This window comes from Drosophila simulans, chromosome 3L (genome assembly GCF_016746395.2).
Source record: "Drosophila simulans strain w501 chromosome 3L, Prin_Dsim_3.1, whole genome shotgun sequence".
Classification (NCBI taxonomy): domain Eukaryota; kingdom Metazoa; phylum Arthropoda; class Insecta; order Diptera; family Drosophilidae; genus Drosophila; species Drosophila simulans.
In genome coordinates this window covers 8,906,824-8,926,463 of record NC_052522.2, presented here as the reverse complement: position 1 = coordinate 8,926,463, position 19,640 = coordinate 8,906,824, and the positions used below count along the sequence as shown (strand labels likewise).

The 19,640-nt window shown below is 43.7% G+C and overlaps 4 protein-coding genes across 7 annotated transcripts; all 4 read right to left on the bottom strand.

Moving 5' to 3' along the window:
- Positions 1-2,649: 2,649 nt before the first annotated feature.
- LOC27206287 lies at positions 2,650-3,274 on the bottom strand. Its single transcript, XM_016171174.3, has one exon. It carries the CDS (start codon positions 3,134-3,136, stop codon positions 2,927-2,929), a length of 210 nt encoding a protein of 69 aa, XP_016031127.1. The 5' UTR covers positions 3,137-3,274; the 3' UTR covers positions 2,650-2,926.
- Positions 3,275-5,260: 1,986 nt separating this feature from the next.
- LOC6737382 lies at positions 5,261-7,087 on the bottom strand. The gene is made up of 4 exons (XM_002084184.4): positions 6,813-7,087; positions 6,392-6,502; positions 5,916-6,329; positions 5,261-5,550 (listed from the first exon to the last, which is right to left on the bottom strand). Exons 1-4 carry the CDS (start codon positions 6,990-6,992, stop codon positions 5,395-5,397), a joined length of 861 nt encoding a protein of 286 aa, XP_002084220.1. The 5' UTR covers positions 6,993-7,087; the 3' UTR covers positions 5,261-5,394.
- Positions 7,088-7,954: 867 nt separating this feature from the next.
- LOC6737381 lies at positions 7,955-18,086 on the bottom strand. 4 transcript variants are annotated; one of them, XM_039293769.2, is made up of 18 exons: positions 17,584-18,086; positions 16,794-17,352; positions 16,550-16,744; positions 16,151-16,396; positions 15,621-16,097; positions 15,003-15,557; positions 14,622-14,864; positions 14,093-14,557; positions 12,792-14,036; positions 12,273-12,737; positions 11,947-12,213; positions 10,120-10,710; positions 9,660-10,051; positions 9,447-9,602; positions 8,606-9,386; positions 8,448-8,540; positions 8,255-8,338; positions 7,955-8,193 (listed from the first exon to the last, which is right to left on the bottom strand). In XM_039293769.2, exons 1-18 carry the CDS (start codon positions 17,632-17,634, stop codon positions 8,057-8,059), a joined length of 7,002 nt encoding a protein of 2,333 aa, XP_039149703.1. In that variant the 5' UTR covers positions 17,635-18,086; the 3' UTR covers positions 7,955-8,056. The 4 variants fall into 4 exon arrangements, with proteins under 4 accessions (XP_039149703.1, XP_016031126.1, XP_016031124.1 ...); XM_016171173.3 differs by having other exon boundaries at positions 10,120-12,213; positions 17,584-18,084; XM_016171171.2 differs by lacking the exons at positions 15,003-15,557; positions 15,621-16,097; positions 16,151-16,396; positions 16,550-16,744 and having other exon boundaries at positions 10,120-12,213; positions 17,584-17,890.
- On the bottom strand, positions 18,029-19,364 carry LOC27207386 (cytochrome c oxidase assembly protein COX18, mitochondrial). The gene is made up of 2 exons (XM_016183080.3): positions 18,778-19,364; positions 18,029-18,720 (listed from the first exon to the last, which is right to left on the bottom strand). Exons 1-2 carry the CDS (start codon positions 19,240-19,242, stop codon positions 18,130-18,132), a joined length of 1,056 nt encoding a protein of 351 aa, XP_016031122.1. The 5' UTR covers positions 19,243-19,364; the 3' UTR covers positions 18,029-18,129.
- Between the last annotated feature and the right edge of the window lie 276 nt (positions 19,365-19,640).

The window sequence follows — 19,640 nt, the reverse complement described above, 5'->3', positions numbered from 1 at the left end:
AGGCAAAAAAAATACCCCACAAGAAAATGTGATGAATATTGTATAAAACAAATTGAAAGTCCCATTATCCGGAAGTCACGATATCTGAGTTTCGGTAGATCATTATTTGGCTGAGAGTAATAGAATAGAATCGCTAGACGGGGAGATCTCCTTGAATCGGACGAGCCTATGAATACAATAAACGTGCAACGAACTCTTTTAGATTTATCGAGGATTTACCTTAACGACACATAGGTGCATTACGTAGTTCTCGAACCGAAGTGTTTGAATTATTGTTGTATTTAGTAGCCATCATTACCACCCGCATTACCAAATTTGTTTTGGGTCATTGTTGTCAGCAAAAGTATCTTTTTGAATTACGATTTCTAACATATACATACATACAGAGCAATTTCTAGAGCGAGATCTCGATGTAGAGGCAAAACATGGCAAATGGTGAAAAGCAAAACGACAACAAGAACAAAACAAATCGGTTTTTCTATCAATGTTGAATGGCGAATGTGTAGGAAATATTTAACCATATATACAACAAATATAAATTGTAGCTAAAATGGTTTCATGTAAACGAAATTGTTGAGTATTTTTAGTCACGAAAGAGAATCGAAGTAAACACACACCCGAAATGACCGACAGACAGACAAAATGAAGAATTTACAATAAAATTGTGCAATTTTTACGCAGTTTCTCTGAATTATAGTAGTTGACCTTATTTCCACAGATATTTGCACAGAATTTCGTTTATTGCCTTCTGCTGACAAACTGTCCATTGCGCCTCTTTCACTCGTTTAATTTTGATACCCTAGGAAGCCGAAATTCTGTTGCAAAATATATAGAAGAAATTAATCTTGAATTAATTCAAAGTGCATGTTGCACATTGTGAGAATCTGTGCTGAAGCCGATGCAGGATAAATAAATACACTTGTAGAAAAAAAGGATAACGACGCCGCGATACAGATAACGATACACCTATGTTAAGCCAATTAAAGCGCCCAATGAACGATAGGATTACCAGAAAAATACATAGCAATGATTAGCTGAAAAGTAATGAAAATACTAGACAAATTATACTTTTAGCTAAAATCAAGTGGAACTATGAAATTGTATCCAAATTCTTCCGTAAAAGAAAACACATTTCTAGCAAACAATTTACCATACATAAGAGTCTAATATACATATACTAATATACTGAGCAGCATAAAAGTAGAGTCAAGGAAATACGTAAATCAGACGACACAAATATAGATACGCCCGAAATCCAGAGAAAAACTACAGATTGCAGCCCACTAAGAAAATGATATCAGCATGGAAAAGATTGAGATTTGATTGGGCACGGACGGAGTATGGATTAGGATTAGCAATAGCGATAGCAATGGGCCCGATTATAGAGAAAAATCCAACTGATCTCTACTGTGTTCTATGCTTTAGAGGGGACATAAGCAAAGTACATTTAACTTGAAAAACCAAAGTATTACCATTTTGAGCTGCAATATTTTTTAATCAAATACCAAACGAAAGATGAAATGGATTTAATAATAGTAAAATACAAAGATAATAATTAATATATATTTTTCTCTTTTGAGATAAACCAAACGGAAACTGTTTTCACGTGAATTGAGTTAGGCAACAAATAAACGAGGTCATAAAATAACATAACATATTTCAAAAAAAGTATCAAAACCAAAGCTAGCTAAGGAAATGCACAAAGTTTTGTGTGTATTTTTCGGTTTTTATTCATGTGTGTAAATCTTCCGTGTGCAAAAAAAAAAAAACGAAGTATGAAAAAAGAAGCAAACCAGAACTACACTACACTACAAAAGCAAAGCCAGACACTAAGCCCAACTGAAATTGTCAAATATAAATTAATATATATGAGGTCTATATGAGTATATATTTAGATAACAATTATATTATATATATACATATATATTATATACATACTGTGTGCAAATTATTCAGATCCATCAAAATACGATGCGGAAAAGTCTCTATATATATATTTAGTAAAATTAAAACGAATGCGAATGAAAAATGAATACGTAGTACAACGGCAAGCGAAATAAAAAGTATAAAGCAAAAACATATAAGAAAACACAAAATTTGAGAAAACGGAAAATTAAAAGAATCTATGAATAGCATATAAAAATAATTATTTATAAAGGCTGTAATTTTAAGTAAAATGATCAACCCGATAAAACATAATAAAACTCAAAAATAAAACACAAAAAAAAAACGAAAACCAAACAAAAAACTTAACATAAACATATTTCACCCACAAAGCAAATTAAATTAACTAAAACAAAATGTAAACAAATCGCGAGAATATACTATAAAACATAAGTAAGAACGATATCTAAAAACGAAATTATAAAGCTAAACGAACAAATTATATGAAGTAAATTACATACAACCAAAGGAAGTAAAGCATAAACATAAAACCCCAAAATTATATATATACGAGAACTCAATGTATGTAATAAATATAAAACTAATTAATAAAATCTTAAAAATGGAATAAACCGAAGGAATCAATTGGGCTTTCATTTGAAAACATTCGATGATTATGACATTTCGATTTAGGTCATTGCTTCTGGAACTGATGACGCATTTAGCAGACCCCCGTCAGACTTCGATTCAGAAAAACGAATAATATTCTCTTATCTACGCGCTAGAATGCATTTATTTAATCTTTGCCTTTTCATTCTTTTTTCATTTTCATATGTACATATATATATAATGCCAAGGTACAGGAAAAGTCGTAGCGCCAGCTTCGTTAAGATTCGATTAACTCTAATTCGCACGATAAGAACTATCGCTTTGGAAAATACTCTCTATATAATAAATACAAAGCGCACAAAAAAAAATTTACATATGTCTAGTGCGACATTAGGAACATGTCAAGGTCGGAACTAAAACTATCAAAAACTCCCTAATCCCGGATATAGCTGCGATCGTAGTTCTGCATCCGTACACTCTGAGGCGCCTTCTGGGTGCGATCGAAGTTCTGCAGCTTGTTGGTCTTCAGCATCCGGGGATTGGGTCCGGCGGAGGTGCGCCAGTAGACCGTCTGCACCGCATTCCGTCCGGCGATGTAGCGCGTAGTCGCTCCGATCAAATGGTTCACCTTAGTGGCAGACATCTTGGGGATATTGTGTGTGTTCGTTTGGTATCACAGTTGGGTTGCTTTCGCTATAGAGTCGGCTCTATATTTGGGTTGTTCCTAATGAATCCGTACGATCATTGGCGCGCTCGTTTCGTTTCTGTGGCCTCACTTGGCTCCGGATCCAGTATTTATAGCGATGCCTTATCAGCACTTTTATACTGGCGTATGTATGGCCATTATCTTGCAAGTAGTTGCGGCTTATCAGATGTGTGTTGCTCAAAAGGGTTTCCAATTGATTGGCTTATGACCACGCCTTTATTTGCGGGCCATGCAACCGAATGCAAGGCGAAATGCGACGCACTTTTGGCCAAACGTTTGTTATTCAACGTTTCAGATTGTTTTGTTTACATCTAATTGGCTGGTGTCTAGACGTGTATCCGTAACCAAAATGGAGAAATAGCCTTCATCGCACTTCCCAAGTGCGGCTCAAAGTCCAAAGGCTGATCTCTACAGCTGTATCATTATTGCACAATTAATCAAATACCCCTCAGGCCATGACGTAAGTCCTAATAAAGTGTATGTACAGTCGAGCATGTGCCACTGAAACTGACCTAATTATAAAACTTAAGTCTATTTGCATTGGTTCCGGGAAGCATGAAGATAAGACTAACTGAAGTAAGTATAGTTTTGTAATTTTTTTTTTAGTAATATCACATCATGAATGCATTTATTGAGGATGCACTATGGTCTTCTTGAACTACAACGAACCGCAGGCAGAGATATCTATATTTTGCTAGACATGTTGATAATGCACCTGATGCTTTGTTGTCTCAAATAATCTTAAAATAATAAAATGTGTGCTGTAGGTCATGGGTTCCGCCTGATAGAAGAAGTTCTTCTGTAAGCGATGCTCTGTCCCTTGTATTGCAATATTGAGGTTACAATAGCCTATTTAAGACACTAGCTAACCAGCTGATTGCCTAGTTGGACCGAGCTTTAAGATATGTGCCACCAGCTTCGTTCTTCTGTAATACATACATACTATCATGAGCACTCTACGTGTGCGACGAGCTCCTCTTATCAGTTTTGTGAGTCGGCGGCTGCTTGTGAATTATTATTTTCAAAACAAAACGTCAAGCGGGCACACGGTCTATGACTGCAATCAGGCGTTGTAAAATCCGGCAGAAAGTGTGCGGGTGAGGAATCGTTAAGTCAACAATAACAAAAAACCACAATAACCTATGAACGCATTCAAGTTCAAGTGCGATTCAGAACCAGCGGGGGCCATGCAATCTAGCCCTTATCTAGCCCTAGCACGCTGTCTGCTAGTGCTTTAAGAACCAATGCATTCGCTGGCTGAAAAAAAAATTAATCATCGCGATCGGGGGGAATATTTTGTTGCCAAAACTTTTCCACGCAATCCCGAAGAGCTTGTTTTCTTTTTACGAGCGTGTCCAGACTTTTGAGTATTCCCTTTAGACTTCTTTTCTGACTGATAACAGAGCGAGTTTGTTCCCATTTGTGCTAATCAAAAGAGAAACAAAAAATATCAACAAAAAAAGAAATGTTTATAAATAAAGCAATCGCCAGACTATTGTACTTCGACTTGCGAGATGTCCGCGGAATCGCGTGAGTATCAAAAGCTATCGACCCGATTTTATGGTCTCGATTTTGGGGGTCCCTAACTCGTTTGTTCCAAAACAAAACCGCTGATTATACCGTTTAGCAGATGTCAGTTGCCGAGGCCTGATAAGGATCATCTGCTCGTTTTTCGGTAAGTGCTGATAGTGTAAAAAACGAAACGTTAACAACTTAATCAGAGAGGCAAATGGCATTGGCTTTCGATGTGTGTGACTGTGTCACCATGGCGTATGAGTAATTTATATGTATGAATTTCGGCAGCCCATTTTTTGTTGCCTACTTTTGGGGTCTCCAGATCCATACGAAGCGAACGTTGGTTGCAGCAATATTAACCGAATTTGTTCCGGAATTAGTGGTACCGAAATTCCAATGAGCGGGTGGAGATCCCTGCTAATTGAATTAAGCAAACACTTAACGCCTACAACTAGCCAACGGCTAATGCCCACTTAAGTCAGCCCTGTCTTATTCGTAATTGATTTTAATTGACAAGACGAGCAATTAAAACGGACGCAATGTGAGTTAGTTTTCGGGGAGAGCACTCGGCGATCTCGCTTGTGTATTGCTTAAGGGAAATTATACATAAATTAACGTAATATGGCTGGACTCATTAAATACGCCGACTGCACTTCGACACTCTGGCGATCCACTCCAGCTCACTGGCCACGCCCCCGGGCCAAGCGTGCGACCAGCAAAAGGGCCAAAAGAGCGAAGAGGCTGCCACCCAAACGCCCACATCCGTTGCAGACCTTGCGAATGGTCTCCGTGTAGAGTCCACGGCGGGAAAGCAGATTCCTGATGCTACGCAGCTCCTGGAAAATCGGAAAAATTGTTGGTTAGGTTTAATAGAAATTTACATACATATATGATTCCTCATTCTTATTTGTTACCGGCATATAAGTAAATTTGTAAACAATGTAGCCTCGTTTTACCTCTCAATATAAATTTGCTCATCACTATCAGTATTTACTAAATAAATTATTTGCATATTATTACTTGACGCAGACAAGGAAAGTACGTCATTTAAGTAGCTTGTAAACAAATATTAAACTTTCTTAAGAAACAAACAAATTTTACCAGAATGAAAAGCTTTGAGAACAATAAAAAGTGTTCTGTAAGCTTAATCCAAAGATTTAATTTTTTTAAAAAGAAATTAAAAGAAGATGAATTTACTCACATCTGAACTGAGACCAAGGCGATTGCGGGTGAGAACCACTGTGTATATGGAGCTCTTCACATCGTTGCCGCAGAAGGTCAGCACGAGGTGATCGTTGACCGCTTTCACCACCTGGACGGTGCCCGTGAACTGGGTGTACGTGTTCAGGGTGACCAAGGAACCCCGCTGATCGCCGATGTTGGACCACTGACCAGGTGCAGTGGTGGTATAGTTAAAGGTATACTCCAGATTGTTGTCGCGCTCACTCCAGATCAAACGTAGGTACTTCTGCTGGCTCTGAACTGATCTGGACGGGTACTCATCGCTGTCCAGATAGGAGGATTGAGTGGTGCTGGTGCGTCCATAGTTGTTCTGGTTACGGTTGTAGTCCTGATTTCCATAGCCATAGCCGCGATTTGCCTGGCTCAAACGGATCTGTAATATTTCATATGATTATAATAACTATCTAAATGTGTTGGATTTCAATTGCAACTGACCTGATCCGTGGCATCGGCCAGATGGATGATGACACATGAGTCGTACTCGTAGGTGCCCGGAAAGTCTTGGCTGTGCACGATGATCTCGCTGCCGTACCAGAGACCCATTATCTATATATGCAGAGAGGCTGGGCATTATTACACACTCATGTAGGAGCGAATGGGGGTCATTTGTGCGATTTGCATGCCACTCGCTGTGCGTTCAATTAAATGCCCACAATAATAAAAAAAAAAAACTAAATGAACAGGGCTCAGTTCTGAACAGCATTGACATTGGGCGCACTGAGGGCGCAAAGGGTTAATTAGAACAAATCGACCATAATTGCATTAGCTCTCCGCATTCAAATGAGCTTACATTTTCAACTTGGGTGTAGCTGATATTTCCTGTCACTCAAGGATATTATCTTATCTTATCTCGTACCTGCTCCAAGTCCACCGAGTTCTGCGGATTGATGTTCATGCAGCGCAACTCCGCATTACTCCTTTCCGTGCTGGTTATCGGTGTACCACCATACATCCCAAACTGATCAACTGCAGTTCCCGCAATCGAGCCCCAAAAAAGGCCAAAGATCGCGACGTATGTCAAGGATTTGATCGACATTTCGGAAAAGTGCTGCTGTTTCTACCGATAAGCCACTGAATGCGGTCTGTTCCGGATGAAATCTCCCAATCAACTAACAGAGAATCCCAACGTGTAGGCCGCTGATCGCACGGAGAGAGACAGAAATACCCCTAGGAACCGCCCTGCGCACTCTTTCGCTCAAAAAACAAAGCTGAATTTGAAAAATACGAGTCGGGGTCTACACACAAAAAAAAAATTGTTTTAAATAAATGTGAAGATTAAAAAAATAAATTTTGCGCTTATTTTAAGAAGAAATAAAAATACATTATTTTTGGTTGAAACTTACTTCAACTTCATAATTATTCGAAAGCATTTCGGTGAAATCAGACAGTAAGTAGTCTTTCCCAACATTTTCCAGTGCATTGTGGCAAATTGTTGTATTAATTAAGTTAATTGTAGCGCTTCCAAGCCGATCATCCAATCGCGCGTGGAACGCCCGCACAATGCGAGCTGGGCGCGTAAAGAGCTACGCTCCGCCCGCGCGGATTGACCCTTCTCCTAGCCACCGGGTGCTCCCCTTTGACCGCTCAGTCTGGCGTGGTGTCAATTGAGTGCGTGTTCCGCTGCTCCGGTTGGACCTCAATTGAACGTGAAAAAGTGGAACGAAGCAGCCAGGAGGAGAACTCGGTGAGAAGCGAGTGAATCCAGTGGAACTCTCTGCTGAGCGGGGGATGAGTCAAAATAACATTGCAGACTTGTGAATTAAATCATTGTCGTCGATGTTGTTTGTTGTGAGCACGATTGTTGTATTCCCGGCTAAAAGTCGCATTGTTGTTGTGCGTTTTATTAGCATTGATTATGGATTTAATTCATTTTTTGTGTGTGAGCAAATAAGTGACGAGTACTGGTTTGCAGTCGCTAATGGGTAGATGTAAGATGGAGTATCTACATTTTTTGGATTTTACAAACGTTCTGCTGATACTTTAAAAACCTCGAAACTGGTTGCTCGTTCTAAAAATGCAGCTTTATTTGCAAGTTCACTACCAAGTTCTTATAAAATAGTAGTCATGTAACAAAGTAAGTGTCTTAGGACATATGCTCCCTTAAAAGCGTAGCAAGCTCTCATTGATTTTCTCGTAGATCCAATCGATATAGTGATTGACACGGACATAGACACCCGGCCTGTTCTTGAAGCCGCAGTGCTGACCCCACGAAATCAGGCCGTACAGAGTCTCGCCATCTAAGAATATAAATTCATGAAAAATAGTTCGTGTCTCAGAACACATGTTAGCTATTCATACCGTCATCGGAGCAGACAAGTGGACCGCCTGAGTCACCTTCACACGCATCCACACTCTCATCCATGGAGCCGGCGCAGAACATGCCTGAAATAAGGTGGAACTTGGGGGTTATTTCCTGCACAAACTAGTTTTACGCTCTTAATACATCTATTTAATGGTTAATTAATCAAAATAAAGCTTAAGTGGTACACACCTTCCGACATGGCTGATCCATACACATTTGATTGCTTGCAGACGTGATCGGCCAAAATGGGAAGCTCAGCGGAGCCCAAAACTTGAGCAGGAGCTAGAAAATATCAATAAGAATCATATTTATTGGTGCCCAGGATCGTTGTCTCATAAACTACTCACTGGACACGCCCGATTTAATAGATCCCCAACCGGAGATGGTGCACTTGCGGTCCTCGACGAGCTCAGCATTCTTATCCGGCAAGCAAATGGGCTGGACATAGTCACTAAATTTCAGAGGTGTCTTCAACACCACCAGGGCTATATCGTTGTTCATATGTGTTCCCTTGCGGAAGTTTTCGTGTAGGTACCAGTTCTCAATGAAGGAATCTACCTCGGAGGACTCGGCTATGTTTGCGTAGTGATCTCCGACGCGAACAAAGTAAGCTCCTTTAGGACTTCCGTACAGACAGTGAGCGGCGGTGAGGAGATGGCGCTTGGATATCACCACAGCTCCACACCAATGACTGGAGATACCACCACGTCCGCGAGTCCTTATGGTAGCTTGCCAGGGATGACGACCCCGCTGTGCCACATTTCCCCTAACCACGCGCTCCTCTCGGTGGGCGTACTCATCGGTCAGGTCATCCTTGAAGATTCCGCATCGACGAGGAGTATGTACTGCCTTGCTAGATCGTTCCCATAGCCCAATTTGTGAATAGGTCTTCGGTGAGGTTTCCCGTCCCAGAGATCGACCACCTTTAATCTGAGTCTGGGAATACCTCTGACTGCGAGGTGGTGGCCCAGCGCTGCAGTGCAGCGCCACATCTTCGGTGTGGTTGCAATTGTGCTCGCCCCAGTTCCAATGGTTACATTGGTCAATGCTTGACTCGTTTCCAAAGCACATTACCTGATCGAGCCAAATGGGACCATTGCTGTTGCCAAATATGTTCTTCTCGATTTTCTGGGTCGTACAAGAGGAAAGTTAAAACTAGTTTTTCGGAAATTAAAGATTGTGTAATACCGCTGGTCCAAAGAAGCCCATTGAGTTGCAGGCAACTTGGGCAGACTTGAGATTAAAGTCATCGTCACAAACACTGCCCCATACGCCATGGTGTTTCACCTCCAGGCGGCCTTCATTGGAATTGCGACCACCCTCTAAACGGTATTGAACGGGAGCCTAAAGGTGTGATAAGGATTACATTATGGAGCATGTGGAAACTTTCAATTAACCCACCTGACAGACGGCTGCACACTCATCCGACTTATCCGCACAGTCTGGGGTATTGTCGCACACAAAGGCTGGTGGTATGCATTCCTTGGAAGTGTGGCACAGCCAGTAGTTATTGGGACACTTCATCACCGGAACTTTGCAGGTCACGCCAGCCACTTCATCAACGCCGCAGTTGTGAACGCCCCAGCCTTTGAAGGCGCACTGACCCAGCTTGGTTTCATTGCCATGGCACTCGACCTCATCCATCAGGTAGTTAAAATCCTGGTTTGGGGGAGCATAAAAGGAGCTACCACGCACTTCTTGGGCGCCCATCCGAAAGCCAAGTTCTCGGCAAACGACATCGGCATCCTTTAAACCGAACTTGTCATCACACACATAGCCCCATTGACCGTTAGCTGGATAAGGATTTGGGATAATTTTCGGTTGGTATTATATTGTATTGAGATTTCTGGGAACCACTCACCCTTGACTTCAATACGGCCCATGTTTGGACTCTCGCCCCCTGATAGCCGCACCTCGTAGTCCGATGGCGGGCAGCTAGCCTCATCTTTGCCATTGGGGCAGTTTTTCTTCCCATCGCAGATCTCCTCCTTCTTCAGGCATTGGCCATTGCCGCAATCGAAATCGCATTGGGTATTGAAGCTTGAACGGGTAGCTAATTTGGGAGTCACTTCCTCAGCATTGGAATTGACCCAGTCATCATCCGGGTCCTGGTGTTGCGGTGTTTCATCTTTTTGTGGAAATGGGTTGGGCAGCTCCGGATGACGAAGATGGAAGTCAGCACTATGTTCATGTGGGTGACGGTGGTGGTGGTTGTGTTGGTGTTGGTGGGGAGAGGAATTGGGATGGTGCTCGGAGAACGGATCGGGTAAATTTGGATGACGCCGGTGGTAGTCACGACTGTGACCAGGCGCAAGCCAATTAGTTTTCATTGTAGTTGTGGTTAGGCTGTCAGGATCTAACTCAGCCCTGCGAGTGCTCCGTTGAAAGTTTGTCGAGGCGTACGTGGTACTGGGATCTAGGGTCTGCTCGGTTCGGGACGTCTCCCTGGCATCTGGAAAAACATAGTCGTCGTCAACGGAGTCCAGGCTTTCCTGTTCACCCGCTTTAATCAGTTCGGCGTCAAAGTCAAGGTCTGTTTTAGGTGTCTTGGAAGTTGGCCTTGGTGTGGTGGTAGTGGTTGTCGGCTTACTAATCACAGACACTATGGCCGATTCAGCCTGCTGGGCAAGTTGCTCTTGGGCATTCCCACTGTGATTGAAATAGGGACGCAGCATAAGTTTAAGAGCTTCCTTAATAGCCGCTTGGGAGCTGGGACCAGATGCAGATCGATCTTGATTAATGCTTGGATTTGTCGACTGAGGACTATAAAACTTATGGTCGAAAGGAGGAGGCACCAATACATTTCTCACTGTTGTGGTTAAGAAGTCGACATCGTCGTAGAAAGGTTCATCCAATTCAGGATTGAAGGGATCGGGATCTTGTGCGGGGGTTGTACTAGTCACAGGTACTTTGGCCCAAGGGGCGTCTCGAGAGTGGGCAATTCCTGCATAAGACGGACTGTAGTGAGGTTGTATGGGATTTTGGAGAGAGGTTTTATTATCCACAGGTGGATAGATGGGAAATGTGTGCAGTCGGTTAGCCAATTGCGGAGTTGGAGTCTGGGAAGATGAAGGGTTAGGAGTTGGAGTGGGTGTTCCGTTTACCGGAGGATCTGGCTTGGGAGGTAAGAGCCCACCATAGAGGTTGGATTCATTATATAAAGGAAGCCCTGCGTTAGGGCTATGTCTTGGAGGAATTTTTGATCCATGAAGCCTATTGTCAGGATCCAAAGGTTTTTGGTGGTCTGGAAAACCACTGGAGTCAGGGCTGGACTCAACTGGTTGCTGTCTACCAATTGGCTTTGAGCCACCGGGTAACTGATCTGGATAAAAGCGTGGTGGCGATCCAGGATGGGGTGGTAGTCCGTTCTGAGGATACTGGGGTATTTGTTCCTCATCATAGTCCAAGTTAATGGGTTTCTGTCCGGGCAGACTATCGTGTGGTTGGGGTTCTTTGGCACCAGGAGAATGGGGAGAATAATCTAGATTTAATGGTTGCTGTCCGCCCAATGGATCCAGTGGTGGCATAGGTTTCCATCCATGGCCAGGCGAGCCATAATCAATTCTGCGACTATAGTTCTGGCGCGATGGCACATGTTGTTTGTCTTCAACGGGCTGGCCGTAGTAGACACCTCCTGTATTGGTGGGTGCCATGGGGGCCAATGGAGTCTTATTGGTAGGATAATTACGGTTCGGCTGTAGCGATCCCTCCACATATAGAGTACTCTGTGTAGGACCACGTTGAACGTAGGATGTCTCCTGGCCAGACCAACCCGGGTTGTATCCATGGTGATGGTGATGCGGATTTTGTTCCACACCTACACCTGAAGGTCGCTGCATGTTCATATCCGTCCAACGGTCTCCGATCACCCGCGTTGTCGTGGTAGTTCTGGTTGTGTATCGGTTGCCGAACTGATCCCTGCCAGATGTCTCATATGACTTGTATTGACGGTTGTCTGTAAGCAGAGAAGGGATTTTTAAAAAGGGGGCCAGACATAAGCCAAGGGTTAGTAACCATTAGAGGGATCCATCCAACCGGAATTAACCCCCCGAACCAAATAGTCGGTGCGATCGTAACTGGACAGTTTATCATCCAGCACGCACACTCTGCGAGAAACGCTGAAAATCTGTTGGCTCGGACAGTCGTACATCTCCGCCTGGCCTGGTCCACACCGCAGGTACTTGGTGGGCACCCTCGGATGTGGTAGGGTTCCAGTTATTCCTTCGGGACAGGCAGTGACTGCGCCCACTAACATCATTTTCTGTGTCCACTCGAAAATGATGTGCAGTTCATTGATCGTGTAAAGACGATCCTCACGTTGCACCTGGTCAACGGGCTTACAGAATCCATGAGAGATACTGTAGTGTTGTTCACCCGGGCAATTTAACAATTTCATTCCGCTCGGGCCACAGCTCAGGTACTTTGAGCAATCGAAAGGATACACAACGAAACCAACGAAATCTCTGGGACAGTCCAAAGCTGCAAGGAAATGTTTAAGGGTAAAAAACATAGAGTCCGGAGTTTTTCACTCACAATTATCCTGATAAGTTTGAGTCCTCTCAAAGGGGACGCGATCCGTTTTATTTACGTGCTGTTCAGGCAAGCAGTAGCCTTGGGAAACACTGAACATATCGAGGGGCTGACATTGTCTAGGTAACGTATGACCATCGATGCAGGTCAGATAGCCTGTAGCGTCGAAAGGATTTGGAAAGAGGCCGCTAACCTTTTCTGGGCACAACAGAGGAGTTGGAATAGCATGGGGCGCATCTTGCCCAGGATAATAGCCGGAACCAGTTGATTGGGGAGGTGGCTGATATCCACCAGCTGATGACTGTGGTGGCTGATATCCAGTATTTTGTTGAGAAGGTGGCTGGTAACCCCAATCTCTTTCTACAGGAGGCTGGTAGCCTCCGTTCAACTGAGAAGGTGGCTGGTAGGCTCCGTTTAACTCATTATGAGGCTGGTAGCCTCGATTGCCGTCCACACGTGGTTGGTATCCTCCATTCAACTGAGAAGGTATCTGATGCCCATTGTTAGTTTCCGAAGATGGCTGATAACCTCCATTTGGTTGATTGTAGGGCTGGTATCCTCCTTTAACTGAATAGGGTGGCTGGAAACCTACGACAGTTTGCGAAGGGTTGTGAAAATCTTCGTATGTTCGATTAGGTTGTTGGAAACCTCCATAAGTTTGAGAAGGTGGTTGGTAACCTCCATGAGGTGGTAAGGGTGGCTGATATCCTCCATTTGCTTGAAACGATGATTGATTGGGTTGGTGGTAACCATCAAAAGTGTTTTGATAGGTTGGTGTGTAACCTCCATTACCTTGGTAGGTTGGTTGGTAACCTCCATTATTTTGAGAAGGTGCCTGGTAACCTCCATTATTTTGAGAAGATGTTTGATAACCACCATTATTTTGAGAAGGCGTTGGGTATCCTCCATTTGAATAGTAAGGTGCCTGATACTTTCCAGGCGGCTGATTGCCTCCGTCACGAGAGAGGCTACTCTCCGGTTCTGACTGCTCCTCTTCCTCAGCCCCCTCGTGACTTAACTCATGCTGCGTATCTTCTAAATACTCCACACGATCATAGGCTTCAGTGATCTTATCCCTAGCCACACACTTTTGCTGGGATATGCTAAATGCTTCACCTTGGGGACAGCTTTCTACATGTGTTTGCTTATCCCAGCACACTATATACTTTGTGCAATCGAAAGGATGTAGGTAGTAGCCCTGGGCTTGCGGAGGACAAGACAACGTTGTGGGGTCGTGAATAATGTTAGCTGCGAATGGAAAGGATGACGTAGTATGCATTTGATGGTTACATGAAATGTCTTACTCGAGAATTGCACACTGATGTAGGCATAGTCCAGATAGTCATGGGTGGAGAGGAGCTGTCGGACAACACACTCGCGTTGGGATAAACTGTATAGAGCTGTTGGCGGACAACTCACAATCTGTAAATGACCATTTCGGCAATTTACATAGTGACCCGCATGAAAGGGATATGGGTAGTTTCCACGAAGCACGGATGGGCACTCATTAAGTGGGGACTGTTGAATCTGAATGTCCTGGCTGCTATAAGTTGTCTGGATCTGTAATTCCTCGCGGAACCTTACACGATCTTCACTGGACACCAGACGACTTGGCCGGCATGCTCGCTGGGATAAGCTGAAGGCCATTTGACTTTCACAACTTTGAATGCTCATCTTGCCGCCCTCAGAGCAACGTACATATTTTCCAGCGTCGTAGGGATAAAGATGAAGGCCATTGGTGCCATCCGGACAAGCAGATAGTATCATAGCTGATAGATTTAGGTGCTGCACATTAAATATACATCAAGGATAGTAATCCAATGAAGGACTTACTCTGGTCGATGCTGATGACAGAGACTTTGTAAGTCACATAGTCGCTGTAAACCAACTTTGTCTTAGGCTGGCAAATACTCTTAGATATACTGAACACATATTCAGGCTGACAACTTTGAACCGCCAGTTTACCAGCCTGGCAAAGGAGGAACTTGGTTTGGTCGAATGGGTGAACAAATTGACCGTTCACTCCGGAGGGACACAATAGATCTGTCAAGTGCTCAGCATGTGGGTAAGATGGGGCTAGAAAAGGTTTAGTCATTATATCTTAATCTAAAAAGGCAAGCGGAGAATGGCTAGCAAAATGGACAACCAAGACCGAAATGAAGAAGCAGGTGAATCAAGCGAAGTAGACAAGTACATCCGTAGAGATCGACTTACGCGGTGTCGGTAATATTGGGAGAATATCCAATGGTTTCGATGGGTAACTGGTTCCTATGTTATTCTGGGTAACTGGGATTTGTCCAGGCAATGAACTTCTTCCACTGCAGTCCACCTGATTGGCGTGATCGCAGGTATTTTTGGTAGTACTAAAAGCAGTTCCCGGACCACAATTCTTTACAAAGGTTTGCCCATTTGAACACTCCAAGAACTTCGTGCAATCGAATGGGTGGGCATGATTTCCAGAGGCTCCAGGTGGGCAGGAAATGTTACCGGTTTCACCGAAACCCTTTTCGGACTCCGGGCCATCCGACTCGTAAGTCGTAACAGTCGTAGTTTCAATTAAATATTCGACATGATCGGTCGGTCCTTTACACTGTTCCTTTGGCACGCATTTCTGATTAGAGAAACTGAAAATCTCTCCCGGTGTACAACTCTCAATGAAGGTCTGCTGATTCCAGCACCTGACATACTTGGTGCAATCAAAGGGATGCAGATAGAGTCCCTGGGCTTGTGGAGGACAAGAAAGCGTCGAACGATCCACCATAAACTCAGCTGGAAACGAAAAAGTGCTCTGAAATCAAGTAAATCCGTAATAAGATTTCCTGATATGCTTACTGGAAAGTTCAGCACTGATATAGGAGTAATCCAAGTAATCATGGGCAGAGAGGAGGCGACGAGGCACACATTGCCGCTGGGAAAGGCTGTAAAGCTGTCCAGTAGGACAGCATACGATCTCTAAAGCTCCATATTGGCACCTGACATAGTGGCCAGCATGGAATGGATAAGGATAATTCTTCTGGACATTGGGTGGACACGATCTAAGTGAAGACAGCTGGCTTTGAACATTTCCCCGTATGTCTTGGGATGTATAAGTGGTCTGAACTTGGACTTCCTGCCAGAACTGCACCCTATCAGAGCTGTGCACTTGACGACTTGGAAGACAACTTCTTTGGGATACACTGAACGCCATCTGGGTGCCACAACTTTGAATGGTCATCCTGCCACCAGACGAGCACTGAATGTACTTTTCAGCATCGTAGGGATACAAGAAGATGCCGTTGATGTTACCAGGGCACTCATTAAGGATTAGTGCTAATAAAATATTGTGATAAATTCTAGTTTACAGATATGATATATTAACTTACAATACTCATAGCTGATTTGGGAGATAATTAATGTGACATAGTCGGTAAAGGCTAATTGTGGTTTCAACTGACAGTAGCGCCTCGAAATGCTGAACACATAATTGGGTAGGCAGTTTTGCACAGCCACCTTACCATCCTTACAACTAAGGAACTTTGTTTGATCAAAGGGGTGAACAAATTGGCCAACGGCTCCCACTGGACACATGAGATAGTTGACCTGAATCTGAGCCGACGTGAAGGAGGAAGCTGTTACAATTCAAAGGGATCAGGATTAGAGTCTATCAACTAAGGAAGCAAGCAAAGCATGTATCGCGTAATATGAGAAAATAAACCCAAATGAAAAAGCAGATGAACCAAGCGAAGCCAAGCAGTAGGGATAAGTAATGAAGTGACACTTACAGGAGGTCCGAGGGGAGTCAGAATACACACATACCGAAGAGGAGCCATCGAAGATGTGGCCCAGTGGACACTGTTCCACCTGAGGCTTAACCCCAATTCCGCACCTCAAATACTTGTGCACGTCGTGCGGATGTGGACGAAGCCCACGTGTACCGGGTGGACAGCCCAAGTCATCCAAAGGCAACGCAGGGTACCCTAACCGAGTGTTAGTCAAGATTTTTGAATTTAAATCACTCATACGTACCGGGGCCAGAGGTATCATCTCGTACTGCTCCAGTACCCGATCCACATTTGGCCAAATCCTTGTGCACACATACCAGTGATGCTGGACTAAAGGCAGTTCCTGGTGCGCAGTCCATAATAAAAGCTTGACCATTGGCGCAGTTAAGGAACTTGCTGCAATCCGTAGGATGCGGTTGCAATCCATTCACTCCCGGTTGACACTTGGGTTCACTATCTAATTGCCTCAGTCTTCCCAGTCGAGTAGATGAGGATTCCGCTGAAGGGCAAACCACATTGCTAGGATGATCGCACACCTGGGTCCTGCCATTGAACAGAGTTCCGGGCGAACACGTCTGAATGGTGGGGCTGCCATCGAAGCAGTTCACATAGCGATGACAGTCGTGGGGATATGCAACCAGACCCGTAAAATGCGGCGGGCACGCGGAATCCCGATGGTAAATAGGATGCTGCTGGTCGGCTCCGTAACTCGAGTGTGCGTTCCCTGCTGCTGATAAGCCAACTGGTCCCGACTGTTCGCTGTGGTAGCCACTGCCTGATCGATAAGCTTTAGCCCCGGGTCGCTGTCAAAAGCGCAATTATGAAATATTATTGAACAACCGTAGTAATTAGAGGCAATATTTAGCTAATAGCTTGTAATTAAGTTCAATTAAAATTACAGTCTTTACTTTAACTTTAAGCAACATTTTTAGTTTCACTAAAATCTTAAAAAAATTTAAATAATTTATAATCTTTGTACATATTATCCTTTAAAAAGCACAAACTGAAATTATTAATAAACTTTCTACACTAACATCCACTAGCAGGATCGCCAGCCAAAGGCCAAGGAGCCACTTGGCCATCATTTTACGTTTCCGCTTTACAAGTATTTGAATTTAAATATTTCTTATAATGCACCGATGCTGATAACAACTACACAATTGTTTTTTTCGCGCTTTAAAATCTTCGTTGTGATCCCGTCCGACTTCCAGGCTCGACTGACCCACACCCAGATCGCATTTCAATTCAATTGGACTCGGGATGAATCTCTATCTCTGCCGCCGCTGATAGATGCTCTCGTTTGTCGCCAAACCAATTGAGTGGACCACACTATCAGGGCTTGTAATCTCAAGACCTTTTTGCTGTCTTATCGCCTTGTTTTGTTTGCATTTCTTTTGGGGTTTTTCACTCATTTATTTACTTCTAGGAATCCGAGATGTTGGAGCTTAAGAATGATGATGATGAATTACAGTGGCGCAGTCGCATTTAAGGGTTGTCTATATTTATATACATATGTCACCCGAAAACAAACTAAACGTCATGCCCAAATTAGACTAGGTGATTATTACTACGAGACTAGATCATTCGGCTGCCGGCTTATCAGCCGGTGGCCTCTCGACAAGTTTTAGCCTCTGCTGTATTTTTAGCCAGAGCAGATCGTACGGCTCACTGAGTTCGGTTTGTGTTTTGGGAATTCCCACAGATCGTCGCACTTCCGGCGAGAGGATGAGCAGATTTTGAGCAAGGCCAAAACTGCTGGAAGCTACCCAGTATACACATATAGCTGAAGGCACTGTACAGGCTACTGGAACCATCACAACACTCAATCCACGGAACACATTGTTGGCGATGTTCTGCAAGCGAGTGGAAGGACGAGTTCTGGACATGGCTTGCACTTCAATGATGGCCAAGTTGATGAGACCTAATGCTACAGGCAGGATATAGGAGTTGTCTACCACCGTGAGGTTTGGTATCCAACCAAATCCGCCAACGGTCATTTCGGTGGTCACGATTTGAGCTTGAATGGACGTGGGATCCGGCAGCATGTACACTAGATTGCGTAGAGCCACGGATTGGAAGATCCACAGGGGAATCTGACCCCATAGCACAATCATGGTCTTCATGGGATGGCAGTTATCCCGAACTATAAGGTTCTGCCACTGCTTCTTGATCTGTAAGATAATTGGTATGACTCCTCATGTCTCGCAAACATTTTAATTTGAACAAACCGAACGCCGATAAACAATCTGAGTCTGCTTTTCGCTCCACTTGAACTTGTGCTTGGCCATGGCTGCCTCTTTTTTCAGTTCCTCCACGATGACCGGCATTTCCAGCGCTATCTTCTCGATTCTGGCGGTGATTTTGTGCTGATAAATGGTCAAAGGCAGGGTGGCCACGCTCCGGAAAAGGACAGTGGACAGCACGATGGACGCCCACCAGGGCAGGCCGCTGTAGTCGTGGATCTTAATGAGGACATCCTGCATATAGGCCACCGGCGTGCTGTTGGACAAGGTCTGCCAATATCCCACCAATCCACTGGCATTTGCCAGTTGGACACTCGCGGCAGCCGCTTCTGTGGACGCCAGACGATGATTGCATGTGTGATTCGCAACAGTTGTTCCTTGGTATGTGTATTTGTAGATGCCAGCAATTGTTGGACTTCGACAGGTTCGCAAAAGAAGCAAAGCTGACATTTTTAATTAATATAATACCAATAATCAACGTAAACAACTATATAGAATCAGCAGTGCGAGTTGTTATCATTATGAACAGCTGATTGTTACCATAACACGGCTTCAATCAGTGTGGCCGTAGCAACGCATTGTAGTTCCATTAACCCTTAACCAACGATGCATTTTTTTGCTATCCGAAATTAGGAAACATTGAAATGCAGTTATTAATTTGAAATCATTTAATCATTGATAAGAGAACAACAACAAAATGTATGCATTCATTACATACAGTTCAGTATACAAATAAGCAAAAAATGATTTGGTTTTATACGACAGCAACACTTATATTTCCTTTGCTTTTTTAATCATTTTGAAATTTCTAAATTAATAATTATCTCCGCTTACTTAAAATGGGTAGA

Bases quoted from the DNA above. Each gene is read 5' to 3' on its own strand.
- LOC27206287 (XM_016171174.3), bottom strand. From the start codon at position 3,136: ATGTCTGCCACTAAGGTGAACCATTTGATCGGAGCGACTACGCGCTAC.
- LOC6737382 (XM_002084184.4), bottom strand. From the start codon at position 6,992: ATGTCGATCAAATCCTTGACATACGTCGCGATCTTTGGCCTTTTTTGG. The intron at 6,503-6,812 runs GTACGAGATAAG...CTGCATATATAG, and splicing joins ACTCGGTGGACTTGGAGCAG to ATAATGGGTCTCTGGTACGG. The intron at 5,551-5,915 runs GTGAGTAAATTC...CCGATTTTCCAG, and splicing joins GCCTTGGTCTCAGTTCAGAT to GAGCTGCGTAGCATCAGGAA.
- LOC6737381 (XM_016171173.3), bottom strand. From the start codon at position 17,634: ATGATGGCCAAGTGGCTCCTTGGCCTTTGGCTGGCGATCCTGCTAGTG. The intron at 16,397-16,549 runs GTAAGTGTCACT...GAATTGTAACAG, and splicing joins TGACTCCCCTCGGACCTCCT to CTTCCTCCTTCACGTCGGCT. The intron at 9,387-9,446 runs GTATTACACAAT...TGTACGACCCAG, and splicing joins TGGGCTTCTTTGGACCAGCG to AAAATCGAGAAGAACATATT.
- LOC27207386 (XM_016183080.3), bottom strand. From the start codon at position 19,242: ATGTCAGCTTTGCTTCTTTTGCGAACCTGTCGAAGTCCAACAATTGCT. The intron at 18,721-18,777 runs GTTTGTTCAAAT...ATTATCTTACAG, and splicing joins AGATTGTTTATCGGCGTTCG to ATCAAGAAGCAGTGGCAGAA.